Source organism: Mastigoproctus giganteus, chromosome 3 (genome assembly GCF_048544385.1).
Source record: "Mastigoproctus giganteus isolate SK-2022 chromosome 3, ASM4854438v1, whole genome shotgun sequence".
Taxonomy (NCBI): domain Eukaryota; kingdom Metazoa; phylum Arthropoda; class Arachnida; order Uropygi; family Thelyphonidae; genus Mastigoproctus; species Mastigoproctus giganteus.
In genome coordinates this window covers 201,660,141-201,684,841 of record NC_143577.1, presented here as the reverse complement: position 1 = coordinate 201,684,841, position 24,701 = coordinate 201,660,141, and the positions used below count along the sequence as shown (strand labels likewise).

General features: G+C 37.0%; 1 protein-coding gene across 1 annotated transcript in view; it reads right to left on the bottom strand.

The window, feature by feature from the left end:
- Arp10 (Actin-related protein 10) overlaps positions 1-24,701 on the bottom strand; it is a 195,174-nt gene that overhangs the window by 56,680 nt on the left and 113,793 nt on the right. The window contains exon 8 of the mRNA XM_090370814.1: positions 1,078-1,113. Coding sequence (XP_090226940.1) covers positions 1,078-1,113 — 36 coding nt within the window. The remainder of the gene's footprint in view (positions 1-1,077; positions 1,114-24,701) is intronic.

Genomic DNA, 24,701 nt, shown 5'->3' with positions numbered 1-24,701 from the left:
TTTTAATACATATTTTGTATTAATATGTATAAAGAACTGCAATTTTATTAAATATTTTTCTTCTAAACTAGTGTTTTTGTTAGTCCTTGGTCCCAATTAAACAAAATTTATATGTATTTATATGCAAAGTTGTACCCCGACTTACAAGAATTTGACTTAAGCGATTTTCGTCAGACCCACCTACCGCGTAACTTTGGGGTATTACTGTACTGTAATTACTTGCAATGAAAGTTTGCTGTTCCAGTAAGACCCAAACTATAAAAGACAATCAATGCAATGAAAAACAAAATAGCAAGAAAGTTGAAATCAAAAATGAAAACCATGACTCTAGTTTTATTTGATATTAAAGGAATTATTATGGCTGAATATATCCCCACCAAATCAGACTGTCAATCAAATATACTAAACTGAAGTTCAGTTTAGACAAGTTCAGTTCAGACAAGGCTGTAAAAATTTTGAAGGAAAAGACCTGAATTGTGGAAGGATAGTTGGATGCTCCATCAAGATGATGTTCCAGCACAGAACACACTGTTTACCAGTTTTTAGCCAAAAAACAAATCTCTGGGCGTGAACATGCACCCTACATGACATACCTGGTCCCTTGTGACTTTCTCTTCCCTAAACTGAAAAGTGTACTTAAGGGAACTCATTTTCAGCAAATGAAGACATTCAGAAAAAAATGACTGAAGTGTTAAAAAGGCTTACAGAAGATGATTTCTACAATTGTGTCTGTGCTTGAAAGAAACATATGGAACAGTGTTTTTAAGGCCAAGGCAATTATTTTGATGAGGATAACTTGTGAGTTATGAAATATTTCATTATATTTATTTTACTGCAACAGTCATTATTTAATAGCCACACCTCATATGTACTTAATTTCACTGCCAAGCACTTCAGAAAAACCAAACTGATAAGGATATCAATTAAGCTTAATCAACATAATATAGCAAACGACAACAACAACAGAATAACTTATTTAAAAAAGATAATAGAAAACTAAAGCAAAATCTCATAAATAGAAAAACAAAAGAGGAAAAAAATTCTAGAAAATAAATAATTCCAGTTGATGCTTTTTACCTTTAATATCTTCTAGAACTGCTTCCTTCAATGGTTCTGAAATGAAAAAATAATTTATTAGCATTTATGTTTAATAAATTAAGAGAAAATTAAGATTAAAATAATTACAGAAAGAATTACATTCTCCAACAGGAAGTCAGTTTTCGGTGAATGGTATATTTTCCTTTTTTACAAATTGGCAGGGGCTTGAAAATAGTATTTCTTCAAATGCTTCAGAAAAAAAAAAAAAGTGGTGAACATATTGGATGTACCTAAACAGTCACCAGATATATAAAAACACAGTGACCTCATACTGTTCAAGGAAACAGTAATGCAGGAGGAAACATGGAACTAAATAGTTCCATGTTTCCAACTTGCTATCCAGACTAGCAAGTTTCCACTGAGAAGTTGTCCATTATCTTGTTCCCACTTCTAATGAATTATATCTTGTCATTGCTGTTTTAACTCTTTGCAGTCCAAGTCTAAAATAAAAAAAAAAAAAAAAGGCGAAGGTAAAGAAAGCCTGCAAAAGTTCAATGAAATTTACCGGTAAAAGTACTTTGCCGCAATGGCATTTGTATTGTTGCTCAGTAAACAGATGGTGGGTGTTATTGGTCAGGAGTAGAAACTGAATCCCATGGGAGATTGAAACCCTTCCAAAGTGGAGGGGGTAACCTGACCTTTTTTCTTTAGAATCACTGGTGGACTAGTGGATAAATTGTTTATTAAGAAAAAAAAAAAAAAAAAGCCAAAGGAAGCCCACACGAGAAACACGGCAATTTTTCGAAAGAGTTTACTGGTGAAACTATGTTATGAACATTTTTTATGACACCGGAACTTCCAATATGACTCTGTTCGTGATTCAATTAGTGATTCTAAAGAAAAAAGGTCAGGTTAACCCCCCCCCCACTTCGGGAGGGTTTCAAGCTCTCGTGGGATTCAACTTCTACTCCAGACCGATAACATTCACCGTCTGTTTACCGAGTGAGCAACAATACAAATGTCATTATGGCAAAGTACTTTTACCGGTAAATTTAATCGAACGAGAAGCACACAAAAGTTCTTTACCTTAGCCAAAAAAAATTACTACTCAGAATGTAACATTAAAAAATTATTTATTTTTGGGTTTACACGAGCTATTATAAAAACTGCATGGTAAGATAGTTTATAAACTCTTTATACATTTTAAATGTTAATTATTTATGATTTTAGTGTGTGCTATGTCATGAACTTTTCAAAATCTTGATTTTTAGGAGCATGTCTCTCAGTATCAAACTCTTTCTTTCCTCCTGTTTCTATTACTTCTGTCATTGCATACTGCACAGTTTTCTTCTTAGATTTTTATCTATTCTCATCACAAAATGAGGAAAGACATTCAATCTGACTTTGGCATCTAAACTTAATAGCCTTTTTTTTTTCTTAGATTAGAGCAAAAATAAGAACATTGAAATAATGTACAAAATATGAATATTCTTTCTTAGAAAGAATGTTCTTATTTTGGACATTACTACTATCTGAACAAGCAACTCCTTTTTGAAACTGCTTGAGATGAAGGTTCCTTGAGATAGATCTGCCATTTTCATCAAAATGACTCTGTTTGCAAATAAAACTTCTAAAAGCAAATGAGACTTCTTAAGTATACCTCCTGTGAAGAAGATCTGAAGATGAGATGAAGCATGATCCATGAGGTGAAAGTCTGGTCTAGTCTTATCAAGTCAATATTAGGCCTTCCAAAATATGGCATTATAGCTCTCATATCACCTGTTTCTAGTGAGCTGAAATAAGTACAGAGGCTCACTTTGTTGTTGGCTTTTGAGGGCTTGACATTTGAATGAAATCTGCTAATGAACCCAACAGTCATTCAATCTAATGCAATAATTCTTTCTAGAAAAAAATATTCACAAAGCTTTTCATTGAGCTCACAAAACCCTACTTTGAATTCTTTTTGTTTTTTATTTTGTTGGCAGGCAGGGCTGCAATATCCAAAATATCAACAGAAATCCCTCCTTCCTAAATATATTCTTAAATGGAATTCTGTCTGTCCATTCTTCATATAGGTTTTACTTCATATTAGCTTTTTTTATTTTAGTCCAATGTTAACACCAATAAATGCATTTAGTTCAATCATATTCTGAATCAGAAAGGCTGCTCATAATGTTGACACAGGTTTAAATACTTCACTTCTAAGAGTATAAGATACCCTTTGACTTCTAAAATGAAGAAAAACTACTATTGCCTGTTGTTAAAAATTGAATATAAACATTTACACTGTTTGTATAAGGTAAAAATAGATAGCAGTAGGGTAATTATGTCAGCTCACAGTGGGAAATAAATTTCATAATTGGCAACACCAACTGCCACACAACAGTGGTTCTCAAAATGTTAAATTCTTGTTAAAGTAATGGCTTTTTGGGGTTGAAACCTCTAGCAAAGTTAGGGATGGAACTTGCTTAGAATTTTTAGGAGGGAGTGCTACTCAGTAATCGCTGGGTAATGACACAGGCCAGTATTTAGTATACATTTCAGAAACAAAGTAGCTAGGGACCTAACCAGGAGCAGACCTAAAATTGTTGGAAACTGAACTGCATGCACAAAATCAAATACGAAAAGTCTAGGGAATACAGAATCAAAGCAAAAGAGATGTTAAGTTGTACTTCCATATTAATTCTATATTTAAATCTTTTCTTTTAGAAGCTATATTTGTTAACCAACAAGGTAGATCTCAGAAAGTTTACATCTGGCCAATATGTTGCCAACCACTGGAATAAAGAGCATCTCTGAGTGGTCAAGTCGAGAATCTGGTGAAATCTGAAGTGAAGCTGGCCAGATCAGTACCTTTTGGAGGCAGAAAGAGTATGATAAGAATGGATAAGTTCTTTTTGTCAGTAATGCTCCATATCACCTAAGCAAATTTGATAAGATAAATTAGTGATGGGATGGTGTAGATGGAATGATGAAGTCCATATTCTTTACCCAATGCAAAATCAATCTTACAACCCACGAAGAAAAAGAACCCAGTTTAAGTGCATTTTGGAAATTCTTCAAAGTCAAGAATGCAATGAATAAAATTGTAATTGCCTTCACTGACTTCATCATGAAGTCAATTCCTACTCCACAAATACTACAGAAAAAAATGTTATGGCTAAAATATCGGAATCTAAGAGGAGGCACTTGAAAACATGCAGGAAAGGATTAGTGAGTTTGGAATAAGAGCCTGTGATGTTTAAAAAAGAACTGATGGTGGTGCATACCAAAAAACTCAATGCTCAAGGCAGTTCAAATGAGTGAATTCAAAGCCTCAACATAATTACTTGATGGTTATGTGATGAAAGACAGATAAGAAAACAAAAGTAAGAAATTCAAAAATGACAGATTCCTTCAAATAAAGGGAGGCAATGAAGGAGCTTTTAAAAATGAGTACCCAAAAGCAAAGAGATTGTTTGGTGTGAAGAATATCTCAAATGTAGAGAAATCTTCCTCTTAGCAGCAAATTGGTTTTTATTTGGCTTACTGGCTTTCCTCTCAATCAGGACAAGGAAGTCCCGAATGAGAGGAAGAAAGCTAAGATATAACCAACTCCAGATTCCTTTTGCAAGAATGATGACACTGTCCTCAACTTCTGGATTTTAAGTTCCTGGTGCGTACATCGAGAATGTTTCATTCTTCAAGGAGTAAAATGATATGCATATTATATATTTAAATCAATAAAATTATCATTAAGCTAGTTTTTATTGAATAAGTTCAAAAAAAGAGTTAAGTGCTCAAATTTACAACTTTCCTGGAATCAATTAGTATAAAACACAAGTCTATTGCTTTGTATCTGTTATATTTTTCTGGAACCAGTTAATGGTGGATATTGAGAGCTCATTGTACTTGTCTTATCTTGGGAAATACCTGGCACACTTGAATAGTTGCCATGCCAGTTTTTATAATACTATTTCATATGGTTGTGGTGTGTATTATGTCTGTACAAGTGCATATATTCGCAAGCCAATTTGCACTCTGTGCAGACTGAAAAGCTCAGAATAAAATTACACTGTAAACTGGAATTCAGAGGAGTTTGCTGAAAGGACAGAATTCATGGGATACCTGGTTCCTAGGCAAGCAATGCTGTCACCCTTCTCGCTAGTGGATGAACCCACAGCTTGGCAAGTATATAGATACACTGCATTCACGTAGATGGTAATTCAATGTCAGTACGGATAAACGTCACAAGTCAACCGACTTTGAAAGAGGAATGATAGTGGGTGCCCAATGCATGAGTCACTCTATTGCAGAGGTGGTACAGAAATTGCAATACCCCTGTTCGACAGTATCAAGAGTGTATTGAGAATATGCCATTTCTGGAACAACATCTCATTGTGGATAGTGCTATGGGCGGAGAAAGGTGGTGGATGAATGTGGCCGTCGATGTCTGCCTCACATTGTTTCAGCCAACAGAGAGCAACAGTAGCACAAATAACCATTGACTTCAACGAGGGAGGTGCCAGAAATATCACCAAGACCATCATGTGATCATTAGCCGCAATAGGTTATGGGTGCTGCCAACCCAACAGAGTCCCATTGCTAACACCACGACACAGGACTCTAAGCCTCAACTGGCCAAAAGAACATTGGCACTGGACCTTGGATGATTGGAGATGGATTTCCTGGTCCAATGAGTCCATTTAAAGTTATTTCAAGTGGGATGGGAGGATGTGTATCTGGCCGAAACCACACACAAAGCTATGCACCAGTCATGTCAACAAGGGGCTGTTCGGGCAGGTGAATGATCGGTCTGGGGCGTGTTCAACTGGCACACGTTGGGACCTCTGGTACATCTAGACGCATCTCTGAACAGTCCAAGTTACATGCCCATCCTTGCAAACCATCTGCATCCCTTCATGGTCATTGTGCCCCACAAGGCAAAGGACTCTTCCAGCAGGAAGATGCGCCTCCACACAGAGTTGTGGTGACTAGAAGATGGTTTGAAAAGCATTCCGCAGATTTTACCACAATGGAATGGCCTCCCTGTTCACCGGACATGAACCCTGTGTAGCATCTTTGGGATGCTGTGGAAAGGTCCGTTCGTGCTTTGAATCCTCCACCCAACAATGCAACGGAATTATGGACAGTGGTGCAGCAAGCATGGATGGAAATACCCGTGGAGCTTTCGTGAACTAGTGGTCCTGGGAAAAAGGTGGGCCTACCTGTTACTAAGTAGGTATCTACTGATTTCTTTTCACTCAGTGTACATACATATACACGTCATTAATACATTTCTAAGGCATAGATGAGTTCTAACTTAAAAAAAAGGTTATAATCCATAAGTTCTTACTAATTTGTATAACTAATAGCACCTATTAGCACTATCAATTGTTTAAAAAAGTAGAAGCTAGATTACAGTTGAGAACATTAAGGCAAATAAGTTAGGGTTCAGGAACTAACTGCTTGTTAAAATATTTAGGTGAATATTAGGTAAATTTAGGGAAATAAGACAAATTCTAAATTCTTGATAAACCCACTTAAAATCCTATAATACAGCAGAATCTCAGAAATCTGGTGACTCTTTAACTTAACCCTTCTTAAATTTGTTAAATTTTTGAAATCTAATAATGTATAGTTCCAATAGTATTAAAGTAGAGGAATAAGTCAAAAGTAGCTAAACTTTAAAAATTTTCAATGTGCGCTGACAGTGGCAAAAAACAAAGACAGAGTTTTTGTGCTTATTTGTTATAGATTGTTGAAGTAGCCACTGGCAGCAATACATTACAGAAATGGTGACATACACTGGTGCAAAAAAGAGCACAATTCATTTTTTGGATAGAAGGAACAAAATCCACAATGAGTTAAGCACAAATTTCATACAAGATTCAACAAAACCCCAATTAGCAGACATTTATCTATGATTGACATGAGACTTTTGTAGCTAGGATGTTCTGTGAGTCAAGGCAAGAATACCAGCAGACTTTCCACAAGTGAGGAAACCTCACTTGCAGTAGGCCTGCTGGAAGAAATTCCTCTCCTTTCCAGTTGAGAAAGTAAGGAGTTTCTTTCACAGTCCACAAAATTCAATGTATAGAACATGGCGTACCACAAAAAACAGTGCAGATAGTGTTGCATAAGTGGTTGCATCTAAAACTATACAAGTTGCAGATGGTAAAGCCATTACTGCTAACAATCTCTGAAATCAGATCTGCTAACAAGATCTGATTTCAGAGATTCTGTGCAGAGATGTTTACTAAGATGGTAGAAGATGAAGAGCTGCTTAAATTGTGTTTAGAGAAGAGTACATGTTCCATATCACAGGCAAGGTGACTACACACAATGTGAGAGCACAAGGAAGTGAAAATCCAACAGAGTTTGGGAACGTGTTCAAGACAGTCCCAAAGTTAATTGTTTTTGTGCTGCATGTTGCAGAAAGGTGTATAGTCTTGTTTTTTTTGCAGAAAGAATGACCACTGGCTCTGCATATTGAGACAATAATTATCTTATCCACAAATTGCTCAGGATGATCCAGACAACAATGTACTTTTTCAAAAAAATTCAGCATTCAGCACAAAAGATGTTTTATTTTATGTGAAAACATTCTTGGCTTGAACAAAGTTAAAATGTTTTAGGAATGAAAAGAATTAACCAATTGGTAAAGAAAATACAGGACGGAAATGATGTCACCTCCTAAGTGACAATAATGAAAATCAAAATCATTTAAATTTCACCCAAGTTATGAATGATGTCACGTTTTATGCTCACACCTGCTACTTACTCTACCAAATCAACGTTAGTGACTGAGTTAGCATCATTTGCATCTTGCATTTTCGTCACCAATCGGTTTTACTTTGGTCCGAAAAATTTAGTAGCTGCCGCCAAACCTGTTTTCACATCAGCATGATGATGCACTTCCTCAAAAGGATGTTCAAAGCTGTTTGAATAACCATTTTCTATGTCAATGAGTAGGGCTCATAGATCCAATTCTGCAGCAATCACTGGATCTCAACACAATGAACTTCTTTTTGTGGGGATACAACAATAATTAACAGAATTGTCCAAACACAACTGTGGTAAAGATCATGGTATGATACGAGTGGACAGTCTGTAGACTTCTCCATGATCAGGTCAGTTTTTAAGATGAGTAGGTTTTTGTTTAATTAGGACTTGCAATGAGATGCTTGAAAAATTCTCCCATGGTTGCTGCTCTGCCAAGGAGAGAGAAACACACTAAAATTGTCAAATCTGCAACTGACCAACAAATACACAATGAAATTAATAACGTGATTTCTAGTTTTAAATTCTTGGAAAAGGAGAAACAAAAAAAAAAAAAAAACATGTTTATATTTAAGTTTATATGACATATACATAATAAATCTGAATAATAGTAACTGTAAATTTATTAGGAGCAATGAGAGACACAGATTTAAGGAGTTTAATTCACATCAGAAAAAATGCTAATTTGGGGAAATGCAGCAAACTTTCTGTTGGTTATATATAATTTTCAATAGCAAAAGCAACATTTCAAGTGTTGGAATTCTGAAAAATTTCTGGTTTATTATTATTTTGGTAGCATTTCAAAAAAATGCTGGAGAATTGTTGATTTATGAGGTTTTACTCTACCAACTATTTACAGGAAAAAAAAATATTGGGAAAGAAGGAAAAGAATCACTTACCTAATACTCCTTTGAAAATGCATTTCAAATAAATAAAAATAAAATATTACCTTTTATCAAAAAAGTGAGAAATTTGTATTTTGTGGTTATACTGAAACGCAATAAAAAAAAAAATCTTATAATAAATAAATATCAAATTGCATTGCATATCATGTCAAAATATCATTTAACTGAATTTCACTAAAATGAAACAATGTAATACACAGATAAAGTTTCATAATTTGCATAATTCATATTAGATATCACATGGAACTTGAGTGACTACAAGTATATAAATAATTTAAAAATTATCACATTCAAATATTTCTGTCTTCTCAAGACTTCTTTCTTTTGACACTTTTTACTGTCTCTTTACTCTTTTGCTGGTCTTCTACTCTTTATATTAAGAGTAGGAGACCGGCAGAATTACTTAACAAGTACAAGACAATGCTGAAAAAAAGCTGCGAGTTAGGGTTGAATTTGAAAGTGTCTGCAATTCTGCCCAGACACGATATGAGGAAGTATATGATGAGAGCCTTGTCGATCAATTCGGCCCTGGAGAGATTGTGCAAGGCTCAAGGGGTAGAATTTTTCTCAGCCTGGTCTGTGCTTGTTCACAGGAGAGACTATTTCTACAGGGATGGGATACACTTAAATAGAAAGAGTGCAAGAATATTTACTGATGCTATCGAGGCAGAGTTAGGTGGTTCGGAAAACTGCTAGCTTGGGGGAGGAATACACAGACTAATAGATTAACAGTAGCCGCTGGCAGAGGTAAAAGTGATTCTTGCACTACTTCTATTGAAATGCAATTGAGCAGCAGCCTGGAAAGCAAGGCAATGGGAATTTCTAGGACTGCTGGGAGTCATAGTGGAACAAGTAAATACATGGGCTGTGTTAGGGTAACTAAGAGTAGAAACAGGTGCATGTATACCAATGCTAGTAGTATAGTTAATAAATTCGATGAGCTTGAAGTACTAGTCAAGACATCAAAGGCAGATATTGTTGGGATATCAGAGACATGGTGTCACACAGACATAAGCAATGCAGAACTGGAATTTGGGGAGTACAATGTGTACAGAAAGGATAGAAAAGACAGAAAGGGAGGAGGGGTTATGCTGTTAGTTAAGAAACACAAAATCTAAGGAAGTGCATCCAACTGATGTTGGTGAACAATGCAATGTTGAGTCTGTTTGGTGTGACATAAGCACTGGAAATGAAAAAATGAGAGTAGGTGTGTGTTATAGGCCTAATGAATCTATGAGTATAATGAGCAATTGTGCAGAGAAATAGAGCGGGCCAGTAAATTAGAGTGTCTTATAACAGGGGATTTTAATTTCCCGGATATTGACTGGAATTTGTGAGTTGGTCACTCACACACTAGCAATGCTTTTGCGGATTTATTGGATGATTGTTTTCTACAGCAGCATGTTCGGGAGGCAACTAGAAGGAGTAATACTCTTGATCTGATTATCAGTGATGATTCTTCATGCATCAAGAACCTGCAGATAAAGGAACCACTAGGTGGCAGTGATCACAGTGTGCTGAAGTGGGATTTACTAAAAGAGGTAACTACCATCAACGGTAAAGGGAAGGGTTTTTGCTTTCGTAAAGGTGACTACGGTGGTCTGAGACAGTATTTAAATTCTATACGGTGGAACCAACTGATGATGTTACCAACAGCAAATTCAAAATGGGAAGCATTCAAAGAATTAATCTTGGAAGCTACTAGGCTTTTCATACCAACAAAGAAATATTGTTCAAGATTTAGGCCTAAATGGATGCCAGATGAACTAATTAGACATGTGACAGAGAAGAAAAATGCATGGGATACATATAAATTAACATGTGACACAGAAGCCTATGATAGATATAAGCTAGTCTGTAACCAAGTTACAAAGGAGGTTAGGCAGGCGAAGGCAGATTACGAGAAATCTTTGGCAAAGGATGCAAAGAAAAACAGCGAAAAGTTCTTTGATTATGTAAACTCTAGAAGGAAGGGGATGAATCAGATTGGTCCACTTGATATCGATGGTTCAACTGTTGATGATCCTGCTCAGGTAGCTAAAAAACTAAATGAATATTTTGTGTCAACATTCACATATGAGGAGTTATTCAGGGAGGGGAATGCCAGAGGTGTATTCAACCCTGGCAGTAAGCTAGATAATCTTGTAATAACTGAGAGTAAAGTGGAGGAGAAATTGTTGAAGATAAACACAAGAAAGGCACCCGAGGTGGATGGACTCTATCCAGTTATATTAAAGGCGGTGGCAAAGGAAGTAAGCAAACCTTTAGCTATAATTATGAGAGTTTCCCTGGACTCAGGGGAGGTACCCATGGACTGGAGATGTGCAAATGTGACCCCAATCCAAAAAGGAGGATCAAAGGGAGATACAGGTAATTACAGACCTGTTAGTTTAACTTCTGTTCCAGGGAAATTAATGGAGGCACCGTTTAAAGAAGCATGGCATGATCATCTAGACAAGACTTCAGTTATAGCTTGGACACAGCATGGGTTTGTTAAGGGGAAGTCTCATCAGACTAATTTGATTGGATACTATGATGTAGTTACAAAGGAACTGGATGTAAAGAATAACTTTGATATCATATACAGTGGATTCCAGTTATTTGGGACACCAGTTAATCAGGGCAGCCGTTTATTTGGGGCAAATCTTAAAAAACAGAAACCAATGGAGAAAATAGCCATGGTTTACTTCACTTAATTGGGACAACATGCCGTTTAATCGGGGCAGGAGACTGCAGCACTGGAGATTACTTTAGATTGTCTCCGACGGTACCACGTGGTTCGGTCGAAATTCTGGAGGTCACAACCATAAAACAATAAAAACAATTAGCAGTCACCTGTTTACTGGGCTTTTCTGTTAGTGAAATGGACAGTAAACTCGATCTTACTGAATTTGTGATAATACTGACAGCTGGAATTCTGTGGGTTATTATGGTGAAATGTGTTTACACTTCCATGAAATCTTCAATCATATAAAAAAATTAATTTTCAGATCTTCTCTTCATTCATATTTTTAAAGCTTTGTAACTCGTTACTCGGTTCTCGCTTGCGCGTATTGTGTTACTTGCAATTTGTGTGTGCCGTGTTCTTTGTTATTGATTGTTTATCTTTTTATTGTTTCAAATTTTACCCCCCACCCACAAATGTCAGTGAACAGAAATGTCAACTAGTTCTAATACATACTGTAATATGTACATATTACAGTATGTATTAATTATTCCGATTATCACGTATATTCTTCCGATTTTCATGTATTTTTTAATTGGCAAGGTAATAAAGGGTAAATTTCTGCTTAATATAATTTTGCTTTTATAGCCTGTGGATAATAGTCCTCCTATTTTCGCTAATTAGAATCGCTGTTCAATAGAATTAAAATTCAATTCACAAACGTGATCACAATGGCCGGCGCTTACGGCACATTGTATATTGAATGGTACTTTACTACGTTGAGTTCGTTGTAACGTGATTTGATTGTACAGTGAACCAATTGTAAAAAAAAGGGGGGGTTTATATTGTATTTTTAACTATTTATGTGAAATTCGGATAATTGGGGCAGTCGCTTAATCGGGCCAAAATGCACTAGTCCCGATGTGTCCCAAATACCCAGAATGGACTCTATTTGGATCTTAGAAAAGCCTTTGATACTGTTGCACATGGAAGACTGCTGCGCAAATCGGAGCAGTGTGGCATTGGAGGCAAATTGCTGCTATGAATAAAGGGATGGTTGAGTGGGAGAAGACAGAGAGTGGTAATCAATGGACACTGCTCTTCGTGGACTAATGTTATAAGTGGAGTCCCCCAGGGTTCAGTGTTGGGTCCATTGTTGCTTTCTGTATTCATTATTGATATTGATGATGGTATATCAGGCTTAATGTCCAAGTTTGCAAGCGATACGAAGGTCAGCAGGGTTGTTAATGACACTAATGACAGTACACCGATGCAACAGGATCTAGAAAAGTTGAGCAGATGGGCTGAGAGGTGGCAACTGAAGTTTAACATTAACAAATGGAAATGTACTGTATATGGGAAGCAGTAACCCCAGAGTAACGTATCAATTGTGTGGTACCACACTGACAGTGGTAGAGAACGAAAAGAACCTGGGGGTAATTGTGCAGGCAGATATGAAGTTTTCTGAACAGTGCAGACGGTCTGCAAGAGTAGCTCATGGTGTCTCGTCAATGATATACAGGAATTTTTCTAGCAGGGATAAGGAGGTGATTATCACCTTGTATAAGGCAATGGTCAGACCACACCTTGAGTACTGTATAAAGGTCTGGAGGCCTCATTTGAAGAAGGATGTAGAGCTGGAACGAGCAGGAAAGGGCAACAAGATTAGTGAATGGAACAAAGGGGGTGCTCTCACAAAGAAAGGCTTAAGTTTTGCAAATTACTGTGTCTGGAGACCTGCGAGGTGATCTGATTGAGGTGTATAAAGCCTTGAATGGTTTGAGCATGCTCAGTGCTGATGGGATTCTTCCTCTTGCTCAGAATAATTGCCTGAGAGGGCATAAATTCAAATTGAGGAAAGACGGTTGTAGGATAGATGTGCGGAAGTTTGCCTTTAGCCAGCAGGTGGTTGATTGCTGGAACAAACTTCCATCTGTCGTAGAAGCTGACAGCTTAAATAGATTCAGGGCAGAACTTCACAAACATTTTGAGCGAGTGGATGGGTGAAATAAGGGTTTTTTTTGGTTGATGCTATATAAGCTTGCTTTCTTACATCGTGTGACTTTGCTAATGCTAATGCTCACCACATAGTTGAATATAATAATGCTTGTTTCCCTGCATCATTCTGCTGATACTAATAACATTAAAAAAGAAATTTAAATAAACATCCTGCTGCCATTTGGAATGCTAATTTTGGATGACCAATCACAGATGAGCATTTCTGAACTTAAAACCACAAGGTCACACTCAAAGCGCTATCATTATTGAGAGGACAGAAAATGGACTGAAAGTATCTACATTCAGTGCCTCATCATTCTGTGTTTATATTCTATATAGATATGCCAACAGTCATCTTGTCTGAACAAGATGACTGTTGGCATATCACCATGTTTGAGTCATTACCTTGCAAATGTTCATGGAGGATATGAAATCGAAGAATGCCATGGGACATGTGATTAACTGATACTATGCGATGCCATTTGCAGTATATGGGGGAGGGGGACAAAATAATGGAAACCTGTGATAAGAGTCAGGTATGCACTAATATGGTTTTGGCCAACCCTTTTCTTTTAAACCAGGTTCTATTCTACGTGGAATAGGTTCATAAATCTTGAACTGTCTTGTGAAGAATACTGGACTATTCTTCATGGAGAAATGTTTCAAGCTCCTTGAGTGATGAAGGTGGAGGAAATTTGCTTCTCTCTCTCCTTCCAAACATGCCCAGTGGCTCAATAACATTTAAGTGTGGTGATTGTACAGGACATGGGAGGTGCTTAGCCTCAGTTTCATGCTCCTCAATCCTGGACACACCTAGCTGTGTGTAATAGAGCATTGTCATCTTGAAACATCGCACTGTTTGTGGGAAACAATATTTACACCATGGGATGAACCTGGTCACTCAGAATATCAAGGTAATGAGGGAAATTTACCTGTTCAGTGATGATAGGATCTAAAGAATACCAAGATAATGTTGCCCAAACCATTGTTGATCCTCCACCTCCTCCCCTATCAATGTTTAATGGTTAGAACAAGACAGTCATGATAATGTACTCCCATTGGCATTTACCAAAAGTAAACTTTCCCTGATGTTGCAAAATGTGTAAATGATGATTTGTCTGAAAATGTGACATGTTTCCAATCAGATGTCCAGTTTTGTGCTCCTGACACCTCTTCGTAGCATCACCATCAGTAGAGAGTGGCTTGGAAATAATGGCATTACCATAAATTTCAACTTTATAACGTTCTTACTGAACTGTTTTGCTACAAACTGGATGCTGAGACTCACATAAGTTCTATAGTTATTTTTGAGGTGGTAGTTTTTGTTTTTAGGCTACAATTCTTTTCAGTGTCAGGTGGTGGTCTCTTTCAGTCAGTTTTAATTTTCTGTCACAATTCATACTATCAGATTTTGTTTTTCCATATTTGGTGAATGCAGACATCAGTTTGGATATAGTGCTCTGGATACTTTAAACAAATCAGAAGTTTTAGTCACCTGAAGCACCTGCTAAATGTGCACCAATAGTGTGACTTTGAAATTCAAATTCAGACAGGCTGGCCATTTTCTTTATGTACTTTTTTTATATCATCTCTAAATAAGCATCAGCTTTCATCATCTTTCCTTTACAGTATTACCTGCAAGAAATAAAAAAAAATCACTGCATGCAAGTTAGTTCATTGGTCTGTCTGTGGCCAACTTGCCTGTTGGAAAGTTGAATACAGGCCAATAGGCTAATTTGTACGTTGTATGAGCTGAAAAACCCAGAATAATTCATGGGGCCTACCATCTCCACCTGAGATTGTCTAACTGCAACATTGATTGAGAACTTTCTCTATCATAGATAGGAGCTGAACCCAGACCTCTCCAAACAAGTGACAAGTAATGAAATCACTACATACCAAGTGCAGCAATAGTTCTCGGATTGGTGCTATTGCAGTCGTGTTTGATGAGTTTGAAAATAAACAGAAGTGGTGTGTTGTAGGTCAAACTTCTTCCAACAGAAGGTGGTACAGAAATTGTCCAGCATGCTGACAGGTTAAAAGTAACAACCAGTTTCCTTAATAGTGTTAATGTTCCATGTCATGATTTTGCAATGGAATTTGCAACAAATATCAAATTTTGCTTTAAATGGGGAAAATCACCAAAAAATGTATAAAATACTAAAAACCATTTATGGTGATGAAATGTTAATGCATATCAATGTGTTTGAATGGTATAAGTGGTTCAAAGACAGATGTGAGGATGTTCATGATGACCTAATAAGTGGGCATCAATCAAAATTTGTGTGTGCATGCACACCCGCACTGATTTAAAACTAAGGTTCACTGCCACTATCGCTTACAGAACTATACTTAGCAATACATAAGAACTTCTAATATTCAAAGGTCTGAGAGAATATAAATAACATTAACATTGGAATGATAATTTCAGTTCATATGTTAATGTTCCACCACATTTAATGCTGTCTTTCTTCTGTGTGGTTAGCACCACTCTACAACCAATCACTATTGTGCAAGTCAAATAAACTTATTCTATGCTTTGTTAAAAGGTGTTTTGCCTCTTGTATACATGCACATAACTGACAATGAACACGTGATGTCATATTGCCAGCCATTTTTTATCAAAAACTTGGTCTTGTAGACTGTTGTTTATTCTGTTTCCAACAGTTTTATAGCCAGCAACATTACACATTGTGAGTATGCAGGATTTTCCTAATACTGCATAAATAATATAGTTATATCACTAAAAAATTATACAGTAAATGACTAAGTTTACAATTTTATAATTTTGAAAAAACTAAAAAAAAAATAAATAAATAAATAAAAAAATAAATAAATAAAAAAGGAATAAAAAAAATAAAAAATATAAAAATAGTTTTTTCAAACAGTGTGATTAATAATTCAATTTTAAACTGAGTAAACAAACATAAAAAAAGTTGCATAAAACAATTCAATTCACATAAATATATATAATATACAGGTAACCCTCGTATAACAGGGTAGTGAGAAACTGTGTTATATGGGACTAAGAACCAGTACAAAAAATGGGGTTATGATCCAAAATCTAACAAAAATACACCATTTTTTTATAACTATCGGAAACTTAATTTTTATTAAAAATAGTAATAACTGAACAAACATCTTAAAAACTGTGATACATATGTCAGATAATGTACATATATTTAATTTTCGTCCTCTTCATTGCTGCTAAGTATAATCAAACAAGAATGTTTTCTCTGTTGCAGAATATCGCCATCTGAACTTTCTTCTGAAGCATCTAGATTTTGTGCATCTTCTGCTCTCTTTAAAAAATCAGCAATCTGGATTTGTTTGCTTTTGCTTGATAGATCTTTGTAAATTTCACGGTATAGAGCTACCCATTTTTGAAACTCCCTTTTGAACTTTGTGCTCCTTTCAGTCAAAGGATCTGCATTTGAAAAATAAAAATAAGATTCAAATTGCTTGGCTAAGTTCATGCCTTCCCATTTGCTTTTTAGTGGAAAATTTGGAACGTCAGAATTTCCATCTGTGCTATCATCCTCTGAATTGATTTGGTTTACCTCCGATACCATTTCCACCAAATCTGCTTAGCCAGCCTCTTTTTCTACCAGTAATTCTTGAGTGTCTTCAGTAGTCTATCATCAAAACCTTCCCCTCCTACCAACTTAGCAAGTTCTATTATCGCATTAATTCCATTTTCTGACAGTTCAACCATATTTTCTGAATGAACTGACTCTGGCCATACATTTTTCCAATGTGCATTTAACATTGACAGTTTTACTTCTTTGAGCAATAAAGGTATATTCTGATACAGTCCACAATTGAAAAATGTTTCCATGCCTCCATCACTTCAATAGATTTGGAATCAATTTTTTTACAAAATCCATTGTAACAATTTTCTGATGTAATGAGTTAAAGTTAGATATAATGCCTTGATCTAATGGCTGAATTAAAGAAGTTGTATTAGGTGGTAGGAACATTACTTCAACTTTTGGATGGCCTGGTATGTTATCCAATAGTAACAAAACTTTGAAATCTAGATTTTTCCACTTTAAATAGTTTTCCACAGCTGGCACAAAACAAAATTTAGAAACCATTCTTTAAATAAATTGGCAGTTACCCAAGTTTTTTTATTTCCTTTCCAATATACTGGTAATGAGTTATTATTTACACCTTTCATTGCACGCGGATTAGAGAATCTATAAACTAGCAAAGGTTTTATCGTGTAATCTCTTGATGCATTACTGCAGGTAAGTAACATTACACTATCTTTTGATGTCTTAAAACCTGGTGCAGTTTTCTCTTTTATTGAAATTAACATTCTGTTGGGCATTTTTTTCCCGCCAAAGACCTGTCTCATTGGCATTGAAAATTTGATGTGGTGCGTATTCGTGTTCTTCAATAATTTTTTGAAATTCCTCTGCATACTGCTTGGCAGCTTCATTATCAGTCAATGCATTTTTCCCTTGAATTCTTATGTTATGTAATGAGAAGTGATTTTTAAATTGCTCAAACCAACCTTTACTGCCAATAAACCCAGGTTAACAGAAGGTTCTCTCTAACCATTTAAAAGAAAAGGTTATAAATTTTTAGTACCTCTTGTTTAATTACACTGCCATCTAATGGAATCTGTTTTTTACTGCTATCGTCAATCCAAATACTGAGTGCTTTTTCTATTTTCTCAATTATTGGTGCTCGGGAACGAGCTGTCATATTTGCAAAAATGAAAGATCCTGCAGCAATAGCAGTTCTAATTTTCTGTTCATTTTTCTTTATGGTCCGGATTGTTGCTTCTAAATGAAGCAAGAATCTGGAAAATTAAAACCTTTTGCAACGTATGATACCTTTCCTCTTTTTAGAGACGATCCAAAATTTGTATCTTTGATTCTAGAGAAATAAAGTTTCTCTTGAGCAGTGCTTTTTTACTTTCCTTAGGCATAATTTAGAGCTTGAATTTAATTCACAACAAGAAAATTATTCCAATATGGTTCTTAAGAACAAAGTTTAGTAATACATACCCAGAAAAAGTTATAAACGATCAAATAAAAACCAAAATAACTTTACAAAAACCTTAAAAGTGACGAACTGCATGCTTCAAAGGCACAATTTTTTATGGTCTCAAACAAGCACAACAGCACAGAACCTAACATGTGGATTTCCAAAAACAAAATAAAATATGGAGATTTTATTGACTAGCAAGTCAGCAGAGGGGATTCACAAAAAAAGAATGGAAATGTTGAAAAATTACATCCAACATAATAGTAGGATTTTTCCCACACAAAAGCTGAAAAATATTGTATTTAGCGAGGATTGCTGCAATTTATCAATCCTGTTAGAGTGAAACTGTGTTGCAGAAGTACCGTGTTATACAGGGGTTGCCTGTATACTGGCTGACCACACAGATTGTAAATTTTTTACCGTTATGATTTTGTAGCTGATCACGCTTCATGGTTATAATAATACGAGTATACTTTCAGGTATTCATTATTAGAAAGTGCAAGTTGATCAGGAAAACTCAGTATACCACTGAGTAATATTAATACCTTGCCTGTGTTACTACAATGCATATCGAAAGATAATAAGCTTAAAATCATTAGCATTAGCATTAGTAGAGACATATGATGCAAGAAAGCAAACTTATTCAGCATCAACCAAAAAAAAAAAAAAAAAAAAGCACAACCACTACTCCCATTTCACCCCTCCATTCGTTCGAAATACCTGTCCAGCTGAGCCTTAAATTTGTTTAGGCTATCAACTTCAACAACAAGTGATGGAAGTCTATTCCACAAACCAACTGCCCGCTGGCTAAAGGCAAATTTCCGCACATCTATCCGACATCCGTCCTTCCTCAATTTGAATTTTGCCCTCTCAGGTGATTATTCTGAGAAAGAGGAAGAATCCCATCGGCATTGAGCATGCTCAAGCCATTCAAAGCCTTATACACCTCTATCAGTTCACCTCGCAGTTGCCTAGTCTCCAGACTCTGTAATTGGTAAAACTTAAGCCTTTCTTCGTAAGAGCAACCCTTTGTTCCGTTCACTAATCTTGTTGCCCTTCTCTGTACTCGTTCCAGCAGCTCTACATCCTTCTTGAAATGAGGCCTCCAAACCTGTATACAGTACTCAAAGTGTGGCCTGACCAATGCCTTATACAAGGGAATAATCACATCCCTATCCCTGCTAGAAAAATTCCTGTATATCATTGACAAGACACCATGAGCTACTCTTGCAGCTCGTCTGCACTGCTCAGAGAACTTCATATCTGCCTGCACAATTACCCCCAGGTCCTTTTCATTCTCTGCCACTATCAGCGTAGTACCACAGAGTTGATACGTTGATCTGGGGTTACTGTTTCCCATATGTAGTACTTTACATTTATCAATGTTAAACTTCATTTGCCACCTCTCAGCCCATCTGCTCAACCTTTCCAGATCCTGTTGCAGCAGCATAGCATCAGTAGTGTCCTTAACAACCCTGCCAACCTTTGTATCATCTGCAAACTTGGACATTAAGCTTGATATACCATCATCTATATCATTTATAAATACAGAAAACAACAATGGACCCAACACTGAACCCTGAGGAACTCCACTAATAACATTAGTCCACGTTGAGCAGTGTCCATTGATTACCACTCTCTGCCTTCTCCCCTTCAACCACCCCTTTATCCATAGCAACAATTTGCCTCCAATGTCACACTGCTCCAATTTGTTCAGCAGTCTTCCATGCACAACAGTATCAAAAGCCTTTCTAAGATCCAAATATATAATATCAAAGTTATTCCCTGCATCTAGTTCTTTTGTGACTGCATCATAGTATCCAATCAAATTGGTCAGACAAGACCTGCCCTTAACAAAACCATGCTGTGTCTGAGCTATAACTGAATTCTTGTCCAGATGATCCTGCAGTGCTTCTTTAACCAGTGCCTCCATTAATTTTCCTGGAACAGAAGTTAAGCTCACAGGTCTACAATTACTTGTGTCAGCCTTTGATCCTCCTTTGTGAATTGGGGTTACATTTGCACATCTCCAGTCTATGGGTACCTCCCCTGAGTCCAAAGAAGCTCTCATAATTATGGCCAGGGGTTTGCTTACTTCCTTTGCTGCCTCCTTTAATATAACTGGATAGATCCCATCCACCCCGGGTGGCTTTTTTATGTTTATCCTCAACAATTTCTCCTCCACTTTCCTCTCAGTTATTAGAAAATCATCTAGCCCACTGCTAATGTTTACTTCACCTACGACATTCCCTTTCCTGAATAACTGCTCATGTGTGAATGTAGATGCAAAATACTCGTTTAGATTGTTAGCCACCTGAGCAGGATCCTCAACTGCTGAACCATCAACATCCAGTGGACCAATCTGATTCATCCCTTTCCTTCTTAGGTTTAAATAGGTAAAGAACTCTTTCCTGTTTTTCTTTGCATCCTTTGCCAAGGATTTCTCATAATCTGCCTTTGCCTGCCTAATCTCCTTTGTGACTTGGTTACAGACCAACTTGTATCTATCATAGGCTTCCATGTCACCCATTAATTTGTATGTATCCCATGCATTTTTCTTCTCTGCCATATGTCTCATTAGTTCATCTGACAACCATTTAGGCCTAAACCTTGAACAACATTTCTTCGTTGGTATGTAAAGCCTGGTAGCTTCCAAGATTAGTTCCTTGAATGCTTCCCATTTTGAATTTGCTGTTGGTAACATCATCAGTTGGTCCCACTGCATAGAATTTAAATACTGTCTCAGCCCATCATAGTCGCCTTTACGAAAGCAAAAACCCTTCCCTTTACCTCTGATGGTAATTACCTACTTGAGTAAATCCCACTTCAGCACACTGTGATCACTGCCACCTAGTGGTTCCTTTATCTGCAGATTCTTAATGCATGAAGAATCACTACTGATAATCAGATTAAGAGTATTACTCCCTCTAGTTGCCTCCCGAACATGCTGGTGTAGAAAACAATCATCCAATAAATCCACAAAAGCCTTGCTAGTGTGTGAGTGACCAACCCACAAATTCCAGTCAATATCTGGGAAATTAAAATCCCCCATTATAAGACTCTCTGATTTACTGGCCCATTCTATTTCCCTGTACAGTATCTTATTATACTCATCAGAGTCATTAGGCCTGTAGCACACTCCTACTCTCAATTTTGATTTACCCATGCTTATGTCACACCAAACTGACTCGACACTGCCCTATACATCGATGTTGACTGGCTTCACTTCCTTGGATTTTATGTGTTTTTTAACTAATAGCATAACCCCTCCTCCCTTCCTATCCTGTCTATCCTTTCTGTAGACGTTGTACTCCCCAAATTCCAGTTCTGCATTCCTTATATCTGTGTGACACCATGTCTCTGATATCCCAACAATATCTGCCTTTGATGTTTTGAGCAAAACCTCAAATTCATCAAATTTATTTACTAAACTCCTAACATTGGTGTACACGCAAGTATACATGCACCTGTTTCTATTCTTAGCTACCCTAACACAACCCATGTGTTTACTTGTACCGCAATGACTTCCAGCAGTCTCTGAAATATCCTGCATATTGTTTTTCAGGCTTTTGCTCATTCCAATAGAAGCAGTGCAAGAATCTCTTTCACCTCTGCCAGTGGCTACTGTTAATCTATTTGTCTTTGTCTCCCCCCAAGCTAGCAGTTTTCTGACCCACCTAACACTGCCTCAATAGCATCAGCAAATATTCTTGCACCCTTTCTATTTAAGTGTATCCCATCCCTGTAGAAGCAATCTCTCCTGTTAACAAGTACAGTCCAGGCTGAAAAAAATTCTACCCCTTGAGCCTTGCACAATCTTTCCAGGGCCGAATTGATCGATAAGGCTCTCATCATATACTCCCTCCTATCGTGTCTGGGCAGAATTGCAGACACTTTCAAATTCAACCCTACTTCACGGCTTTTTTTCAACAGTGACCTGTCCTTGTTAAGTAATTCCGCTGGTCTCCTACTCTTAATATCATTAGTGCCAACGTGTACAACGTCATCAACCTTTGCCCCTGGCAGACATACCCTGGTCCTGTTCCACCTATCCTTTTTACAAAGCATGTTCCCCGTTTCCCTGACAATGGAGTCACCAACAACTACTCATAGCACAAATACTTAACCAGCACCAATTTAAAATATCTTTGAATATAATGGCCTACTCAAAAATACTTTATTATCAAATTAAATATATCAGTTATTATTACTGTACAATAAAAGATAACAAACAATTAATTAAAAAATATATACAGACACTGGATAAGAAATTAGTCACCTGTGTAATTTTTCAGTTAATGTGTAACCACTCCTTTAAAGAACAAGAATTACAGAATCACTTCACAAATTGTTGTTGCTAGTGTCCCTTTAAATAGTTTATATCAATATTAGGCCATTCTTAAAAGCCTGTAATTGGTTGTTAAAGTTTAAGAAAAATGATCTTAGTATCAAACTTATTGCTATGTTCTTGAAGCAAATATCATTTTATATAAATAACTGGTATGCCCCCTATAATATATGTTCCTGATAAACTATTTGTACTATTTCAACAGATATAAAAACTGTTGTGGTTTGACAAAGTCTACAGAATTGGCATTTTCTATAAGACTTAGCAAATTGTACAATATTGACTTTAACAAACTTACTTCTCTCTTTCCTCTCCCTTCCTCTAGCTTGCGTATTGTTTCTGGGTTAAACTTTGTGATAAACTTTTTTAAAATTTAAAAAATATATAAATTATGTTTTCATTTTGATTGATTAATAATTTCCTTTCCTTCATTGATAAATAATAATTACTCATATTTCAAATTTGGTATAAAAATATTTTTGAAAGTCAACTATATTCAAAGATATCAGCCAAAAAAAAAAAAAAAAACAACAACTCAACCCTTCCTACAAGACCTGTCCATCCTATCTAATAGTTTATCTAGTTCTTCCTTGAATTTATTCTATCCTGCAACCATCCTTTCTCAACTTGAATTTATGTCCCCCTCATGTGTAGTCTCTGAACAAGAAAAGGATGACATCAGCATTGAGCTTGCTCAATACGTTCAATACCTTAATCGCCTCAGTCAGATCTCCTCATATATATATATATTTTTTTGTTTTAGTTGTTGGCGCATCGGCTTCTGTGGCCATAATGCACCTCCCAAAGTTTTTGCATCTTACTCTGATCCAAGCCAGAGGCGGGATTCAAACGTGCAACATTCGCTGCGGCATCACTCACAGCATTGCAAAAGGACAACCCTGCACCTTCCTTGGCTTTACAGTAAACACAGCTGCGAATCAGAAAGAAGAAAAAATCAGACTACAAAGGCACTTACAGCAGGTATGGCAGGATCGATGGACTGCCACAACCAAAGGCGAAATTACAAAGAAATTTCTGCCCACCATAGACAGGGTGTACCCCAAGCCCCCACCCTGGTTTCAACCCGGTCTTTTTACAACCTATTTGCTGACAGGCCACGGAACGTTCAACGCGAAATTAGCATCTTTCAGAATCCTAGAGGACCCACGTTGCTCTTGTGGAGAGCCAGAAACCTGGACACACATAATGTATGAATGTACCAACTATGAAGACCTACGCTGCAGACTTATGACAGCAACCACATACTTCCCAAGACATCTCGAGTCGCACCTACTAGATTCATGCGAAGAGTACAAGGCACTAGCCAAATTCGCGCAGGAGTTGTTCACCCGGCGAAAAACACGAATTGCTGTTCACAGGGAACCACAATAATAAGGAGAAACTTGTGCAAGAGCTGCTTACCCCTCCAGCGCAAAACACAACTTCTGAATATAAGAAACTTCAATAAGGAGGGACCTCGCGGACTCTTAGCAAAACAACCTATCTGATAGAGACGCGGAAATATGAATGACGAGTGTGAGGATACCCGCTCATGCATCGCCTGCACAAAAATGGATATACAGTACTACTACTAGACAGGTCAGGACTGTCCCAGGAATGACGAACTTTCACGGCTTGGACACTTCAACTACTGGGACTACACGCAGCTTTGCTGCCGACGCCACAAGGCGATCCTACACCTGTGCTCACTTGCACAGGGCTTTTACTCCAATTCCTGGGCGGGGGAGAGAGGGGACGGTTCTGCTGTTTTTCTCTCCCCCTCGCCCACCCCTCTTTTCCTCCTGGTGGAGCATGAGCATGCCCCACTGACCTTCTCTGGGGCCGTCTTCCCTATTGACCCCATATTTCTGACTTTCCCCCCCAGCCTTGAGTCTCCTCCTCACTCTGACTAAATATCATAGTGTATGCCCCACACTACCAAAATTTTAATTGTTCAAATCAAGTCACGCATGCCCTTTTGGCCTCT